The 7,578-nt window shown below is 45.4% G+C and overlaps 2 protein-coding genes across 5 annotated transcripts; one reads left to right on the top strand and one right to left on the bottom strand.

The window, feature by feature from the left end:
* The first annotated feature begins 427 nt into the window (after positions 1-427).
* taf5 (TAF5 RNA polymerase II, TATA box binding protein (TBP)-associated factor) lies at positions 428-6,845 on the top strand. The gene is made up of 11 exons (XM_028973204.1): positions 428-868; positions 2,691-2,916; positions 3,472-3,787; positions 4,330-4,493; positions 4,659-4,794; positions 4,914-5,034; positions 5,232-5,361; positions 5,567-5,731; positions 5,830-6,007; positions 6,127-6,304; positions 6,386-6,845. Exons 1-11 carry the CDS (start codon positions 448-450, stop codon positions 6,598-6,600), a joined length of 2,250 nt encoding a protein of 749 aa, XP_028829037.1. The 5' UTR covers positions 428-447; the 3' UTR covers positions 6,601-6,845.
* Position 6,846: 1 nt separating this feature from the next.
* On the bottom strand, positions 6,847-7,547 carry atp5md (ATP synthase membrane subunit k). 4 transcript variants are annotated; one of them, XM_028973205.1, is made up of 4 exons: positions 7,489-7,547; positions 7,200-7,318; positions 7,019-7,114; positions 6,847-6,945 (listed from the first exon to the last, which is right to left on the bottom strand). In XM_028973205.1, exons 2-3 carry the CDS (start codon positions 7,284-7,286, stop codon positions 7,025-7,027), a joined length of 177 nt encoding a protein of 58 aa, XP_028829038.1. In that variant the 5' UTR covers positions 7,287-7,318; positions 7,489-7,547; the 3' UTR covers positions 6,847-6,945; positions 7,019-7,024. The 4 variants fall into 4 exon arrangements, with proteins under 4 accessions (XP_028829038.1, XP_028829040.1, XP_028829039.1 ...); XM_028973207.1 differs by having other exon boundaries at positions 7,200-7,314; positions 7,489-7,545; XM_028973206.1 differs by having other exon boundaries at positions 7,401-7,542.
* Positions 7,548-7,578: the final 31 nt, after the last annotated feature.

The raw sequence follows: 7,578 nt of genomic DNA on the forward strand, positions 1-7,578 counted from the left end.
CCACCTGCTGGCAGGATGCCGTTAACATGTCTGTTCGTTTATAGGAGAGGACTTTGCATATAGATTATAATTAAATGACACTGTATTGAGTAATGTGTTAGATATTCAATAATGTTGTCATAAGATTAGTGACGTCATTACGCACGCACGCGTAAATAAAATCACCTTTTCAACTGAAGTCGGCGTCGTTTATAGGAGAGGATTTGCATATAGATTATAATTAAATGACATTGTATTGAGTAAAGTGTTAGATATTGAATAAAATTGTCATATGATTAGGGCCGTCATAACGCACGCACGCGTAAATAAAATAAAAAGGAGGGAAACACCTTTTCAACTGAAGTCGGCGTCGCTCCTTAACCAATGAGGAGTTTGCAAATGACGTCACAGAAGCGCGGCTCTTTGACCGCGCATGCGCACACGGGTATCCTACGTCCCTGATGGAAAATGGCGGCGGTTCAAGATGGTCAGGTCGAGTCTGACGCCGAGAAAGAAACAAAACCTGACGCTTCCAACGATGTTGCGGGAAACAGCTCCGGAGGGGCCCGATCCATGTCGCCCAATGCTGCTTCCTCGGCCTCCGGGGCCGCAAAAGCCGCGGCGCCCACGGGTCCTGGAGAACAGCAGACCCTCCTGGCCGTGCTGCAGTTCCTTAAGAGGAGCAAGCTGCTGGAGTCTGTGGACATCTTGCGTCGAGAGGCAGGTTTGTCGGACGAGTTGGACGAGTCTCAGACCAACGACGGAGCCGCCGCCGGGTCGGGCGCTGGGAGCCAAGGGGAAGGATCCGTGGATGCAGCCTCGCTCCTCCGACGCGTGTCTGTCGGCGGCGCGGCCGCCACGAACATCGCGGCGACGACCACTTCCAAAGGTCTGCGTGGCGCATCTTCACAAAATTACATTGTACTCCACCCTACTCTTCATCTAAACACGTAGTACTCCCTCGTGTCTGGCACCTGCGGCTCTTTTGCGAGGCTATTTTACAATTTCGCACTCGTTTGTGCGGCTTTAGTGTAAAAGTCAACGCCGACTTGACTGTGTGTCGTGCGCTGCGTGCTTCACGAAACTCTGTTTTTAACGCCAGGTAAAAGTCAGCAGCGAGTTCGACATTCACAGACCTTCGCTGGGTTTTCTCTTGAAATGTCCGCTTTCACAAAAAGGTCGTGTATGTCTGTGAACTGACACACACGTGGATTTTGCGCTCGCTGCGCAAAATAAAAGCATAACCCCAAACCTACATCTAACCCTATTATCTATGCTTTTCACACGTGTGAAAGTGCATGCTGTACATGGCTTTATACACGTAGTTCGACACCAAGGTGAAAGGCACTATATTAATTAAATTAATTCCCTGTCCTGGCACTTTTATTTTGAAACGTTCCATACAGTCAAAAGCGCAGTGAGCGCTTTAAATCAAAAGAGCGTCTGTATTATTTCACAGGTTCACAATCTTTCATCTGCAGCAGTTGAATAACCAACATGACTGTGTGAAACTTGATATTTCCGGGCTTTTGTTTAAAAGAAAGTCCTGCGCAGTTCTATGCAGAGGTGGGTAGCAACGAGCTACATTTACTGTAGTAGCTTCTTGAAAGTAATGTACTTCTAAGAGGTTTACAGCACGATACTTTTACTCGAGTACATTTTTGAATAAGAAACTGCACTTACTTTTCCACATCGGGCAACACTCGACTCATTTTTTTTTTTTTTTTTTAAAACCACTTGGTTGCTTTATTTTTGCCAGACAGACGCCGGCAGTAGATCTGACACAGTTCACCGTTTAGATGTAGCAACAAAAACCACATGACACCGTTTCACCAATCAGAGGTAGCCATGCAGTCACATGAGCACACACAAACCGGGGCGGGCAGAGCGGCACAAACTTCACACAACACGGACATGGAATGAAAAATGGCAGATGCGACAGTCTTCAGTGCTAAAACCAAAGTATACAGTGACGTGATCATCATTGTGAAGCACAGCACATGGCAACACAACGAAATGTGTCATCTGCTTTTAACAATCACCCTTGGTGAGCAGTGGGCAGCCATGACAGGCACCTGGGGACGTCACTTTGCTTAGTGGCACCTTGGCAGCCTTGGACTCTGATTACAGGTCCACTTCCATACATGCTAGGCCAGCCCAAGTCTTTCATATAGATGCTTTTAGCGTTTGTTCATATTTTGTTCAATGGTGCCATGAAGCTAAGTAAACCCTCCATACATTTTCTGTAGAGGGAATTAGCATGATTAAGATGTTTTTTCCAATATACCAATGCTAACACACATAATTAGCATATGTAAGATAGTTTGTACTCTTAGATTTTGTCAATTAATAACTAAAAATCATACCAGAAGTAGCACATTTATATTTTTTCTTTTCTAAAAAATAAATGAGACATTACAGTCCCACAGTTACTCAGTACTTAAGTATTTAAGTAAATACTTTTGTACTCGAGTACTTTTTACTTGTACTTGAGTAGTATAATTTTGGAGTAACACTACTCATACTTGAGAAATGTTTGGCTTCTCTACCCACGTCTACTTCTATGTATGTCTGTCGAATGCGGAACTCACTGCCAAATTTACTGTGGCACCCAGGTATGGAGGCGTTCCTGGTTTTGCTGCTTCAGTTGCTGTGAGAGAGTCCAGGCACGGTGGTCGTCTGTAAATGGCTGTTGCTGTTGTTGTCTACAGGTGCCGAGGACCAGCCGGATGTCAGCATCGTTCTTTCTGCTTACAGCCAGCAGGGCGACCCTGCGCTGTATCAGGTCTACTACAGCGGACTGAAAAATTTCATTGAGTCGGTGCTGGACTGCCACCGAGCGGAGCTGTCTCAGCTCTTCTACCCGCTGTTTGTACACATGTACCTGGAACTGGTCTACAACAACCATGAACACGAAGCTAAGGTGTTTTTTGAAAAGTGAGTAATCACTTTTGGACTGTGGGAAAGGCGATTGATGAATAAACTTCAGTGTCAGTGCATTCAATTAATTCACCGTATACGGTAGGTGGTGTATTTTGGCAAGGATCTCACAATAGGTATCATGATACATGGGTCCTGATACGATTATATCATGATATCTTGTGATATTGCGATATTCTACAGTTCACTAAAAATAGAAAAACAGGGCTGATATACGAGATGCATTGCGTTAATAATTCAGCCAAAACAGAACTCAGTTTGGACAATTTGTATACAAAAATATTATCACCAAGTAAACATAGATTTTGCTGTATTGATATTTTCTAACACCCCTAGTATACAGTGTGTTCATGACCACAAGTAACACAATGAAACTAGAAAATGGAAGTTAATGGACTAACTTAAAGTTATAAGACAAGAAGAGTGGAAACACTGTTAAATTGTTTACTTTAAGAGTTTTTTTGTCTGTGTGTGTGTGTGTGCGCGCGCCAGATATTTGCAAATATTTCCCCGTCAGAAAAGGCTTCAGTTTTACCAATTGCATTTCCTCAGGTTCAGTGGGGATCAGGAGTGTTACTACCGTGATGACCTTCGCGTTCTGTCTGGCCTTACTAAGAAAGAACACATGAAGGGCAACGAGACACTGCTGGACTTCCGCACGAGCAAGTTCGTGCTGCGCATATCCAGAGACTCCTACCAGTTGCTGAAGAGACATCTGCAGGAGCGGCAGAATAACCAGATCTGGCTCATCATCCAGGAGCACCTCTACATTGACATTTTCGATGGCATGCCCCGCAGCAAGAGCCAGATAGACAGCATGTCCGGCAGTCTTGCTGGGGAGGCTCGACGAGAGGCCAATAAAGCTAAGGTGTGTGTACATAAATGCAGCTACAATGCCAACTTCAAAATGATGAGCTGTTGATTACATGATAAGCGCAATGAAATCTCGCCATTAAACGGGGCAGTGGTGGCCCAGCGGGTAGGAAGCGGACTCACAACTGAACCCGATCCGCAGAGGTGACACACTGCTCCCTGGGCGCCTGTCATGGCTGCCCATTGCTCACCAAGGGTAATGGTTAAAAGCAGAGGACACATTTCATTGTCACCTTATGCTGTGCATTACAATGACGGAAAGGTGGACGTCATACTTTTGACTGTTAAACCATTTCAATGCATTGTTCACTATGTTTTAGTGGGCACAATGTTATGTGACCAATTTCAGCTAATTAAAGCTGATTGAATTTGATGATGGAATTTTGGTAAGTGGTTTACTGAAGGGTGTAGGGGGTCAGCCCATCAAACAAATGTTGGCTTGCTGGTAGGCAGTAGCTGGGAGCGGATTTACCCGGATTTTCACTTTCATTTACTTGTGGAGTGTGTGCTGCATGATTTTGTCTCTCTTGCCTCCAGGTTTACTATGGTCTGCTGAAGGAGCCTGAGATTGAAGTGCCTCTTGATGATGAGGACGATGAGGCAGAAAACGAAGAGGGAAAACCGAAGAAGAAGAAGCCAAAAAAGGACAATCTGGGTTCCAAGAACAAGAAACAGGACCCAAATGCACCTCAACAGAACAGGTTTGGCTAAAGACCACTGTGAGACTGTGTTTTTTTGCCCTTTTCTGTATGAATAGTCTTTTTCTCTCTGTGTGTGAGCGAGAGAGAATCGATATCAGACTCTAGCATCACTTGAACATCCACCAAGTTTGTAGTGGTTTTGAAATTCCTGTTTTCCTTTTTCAGAATTCCTCTCCCTGAGTTGAAGGATTCAGACAAACTGGACAAAATCATGAGCATGAAGGAGGCCACAAAGAAAATTCGACTGGGCCCTGACACCCTGCCTTCCATCTGTTTTTATACTTTTCTCAATGCTTACCAGGTACAGCACTGGCAATGAAGGCCACTCCCTTCAGCTCTTAACATGATGATGTCAGAGATGCTACGTGATGACTGGTGACCGGGCGTCTTTCTCACAAATGTTCACCCTTGGGCGCTCAGGGTCTGACATCTGTGGATGTGACCGATGATTCCAGTTTGATAGCCGGTGGGTTTGCGGACTCCACAGTGCGGGTGTGGAGCGTAACTCCGAAGAAGCTCCGTAAGGTCAAGTCAGCAGCTGGTAAGCGCAGCGTAGCCTGTTTACTGGAAAAGACTTTTCCTCCCTTTATCTGCTATTGTCCAGTAATGAGGACATGTGAACAGAGGATCACGTAGTTGTTTTTGATAATAATGAATCTTGACATTCCATTTAGATATTAAAATATCCTACAAGGACCGATACCGAAGAATAAGCCTTCATCCTCTTTGTACTTCTAGATCTAAACCTCATTGATAAAGAAGCTGATGATGTCCTTGAGAGGATAATGGATGAGAAAACAGCGAGCGAGTCGAAGATCTTATATGGCCACAGTGGTCCTGTGTATGGAATCAGCTTTAGCCCTGATAGGTTTGTTTTTATGCTTCTGTCATTCATCTCATTTGTTCATCTTTGTGATATTTCAATATAAATAGGGTAACCGCACAACAGGTATTACTAACAAATCAACCTTTACCTCATCTCTCAAAATCTACAGGTTTCATATGCATTCACTGTTTTAGTGAGATCTTGTGTAAGTCTTCACTAAATCTTGTATTCTATATCGTCTGTTCAGGAACTACCTGCTGTCTAGCTCTGAGGATGGGACTGTCAGGCTGTGGAGTCTTCAAACCTTTACCTGTCTGGTTGGTTACAAAGGACACAACTACCCTGTCTGGGACACTCAGTTCTCACCGTACGGATACTATTTTGTCTCTGGTGGACATGACCGGATTGCACGGTAGGAGGCCGAGATGAATTTGTTCACCTTTACAACATTGTGAAATGTCCACAACCTTCTGCAGCCCGTTAAGATTTTTTTTTTTTCTTTTTACTTAGTCTGTGGGCAACCGATCACTACCAACCTCTCCGCATGTTTGCTGGGCATCTGGCAGACATCACATGCACCCATTTCCATCCCAACTCCAACTACGTAGCAACCGGGTCAGCTGACCGCACTGTTCGGCTCTGGGATGTCTTAAACGGCAACTGTGTACGAATTTTCAGCGGTCATAAGGTATGAAGGTACCTGCAGCATATTACGTATTTATGCGTTTTATGATCAGAGCTCACTGTTTGGTGGCCGTGAGTCACAAAACCCCTTGAGCTTCAACCAGATATATTTTATAAATACAGGGTCCCATCCATTCCTTGGCATTCTCTCCTAATGGGAAGTATGTGGCCTCTGGAGCCACAGATGGCCGAGTGCTGTTGTGGGATATTGGCCACGGGCTGATGATTGGGGAGCTGAAGGGACACACTGACACTGTCTATGCTCTTAAGTTCAGTCGAGATGGAGAAATCCTGGCCTCAGGTTAGTTATTTGACTTAGAAGGTACACGTTTCTCTCGTTTTGCAGCATTATTCATGACTTTTTTTTCTATTTGATCTGCAGGTTCCATGGATGGTACGGTGCGGTTGTGGGATGCGCTGAAGGCGTTTGACGTAGAAACTGACGATTTCACGGCAGCCACCGGTCACATCCACCTACCTGACAACTCTCAAGAGCTGCTGCTGGGCACCTACATGACCAAATCCACACCAGTCATTCACCTGCACTTCACCCGCCGAAACTTGCTCTTGGCAGCAGGCGGCTACAACTCTCAATGATGTTTCGTCTGCTCGCTAATAATGCCTTTTCTGTAGTAACAGAAGCTCAGCAGATTACAGTTATTGTACGTTACCTTTTTTTTTTTTTTAAACTCCTGCAACGATAACGTGGATTGTGGAAATTCCATGACGAAAAGCGACTTGTGTACGCATCACTGCCACCCCTTTATCCTAACCGGGCCAATGCGGTTAATTGTGCATAGACTTTTATACCAGTGCTGTGTAAATAAAACTTTCTACACAAACAACATTGTAGACTTTTTATTTTAACATTGAACAGAATGGTGTCTGGAGGAGGCCATCCAGCTGCATCTTCATCTACAGAGCACGACACAAAAGAGGGAACTGTGGAAGACAACCAAGTCAGTGCTAACAGCAGATACTGCGACGGTCATTTTTAAGCCGACTTGGAACGTACATCAAGTCAGCTCGCAGTTACAGCCTTCTGTTTCTTGGGCTTCAGCTTGAAGAAGAGGACGATGGCTGCTATGCTTGCGTAGGTCGCGAGCACACACTGAAAGAAGAGAAGGAGAATAAAATAAAACTCTGCAGCTCCCAGTCACGCTTCATAAGAACCGACGACAAAACGCCAGACTCACGTTCCTCCTCCCGGTGATGGTGTACGAGTTGAAGTACTTTGCGATCCCAGTAAACTGGTGCTGCGTCCCCGCGTCGTGTCCTCCCATGTCTCGCGGCTGCGATGCGCTTGGACAGCTAGCTGGAGAAACACGGGTTACGAACACCGCCATGCCGTAGTTCGGTCATTTAAAGCACGAGACAGCATTGTAGTTTCCCCCCACCTCGTAACGACACAGCTTCTCTCGTTCTGGTACTACGAGTTCAGGATGCGCACAAACGATGCAGAATTGTTAACGTGGGAACACCTACCGTGCACACACGACCCTCTCGTTCCAGCGAGCCTGATGCCCTTCACTGAAAACCGATAATGGCCGACACGGAAATACCGCCTGCCTCGTC

This window comes from Denticeps clupeoides, chromosome 3 (assembly GCF_900700375.1).
Source record: "Denticeps clupeoides chromosome 3, fDenClu1.1, whole genome shotgun sequence".
Lineage (NCBI taxonomy): Eukaryota > Metazoa > Chordata > Actinopteri > Clupeiformes > Denticipitidae > Denticeps > Denticeps clupeoides.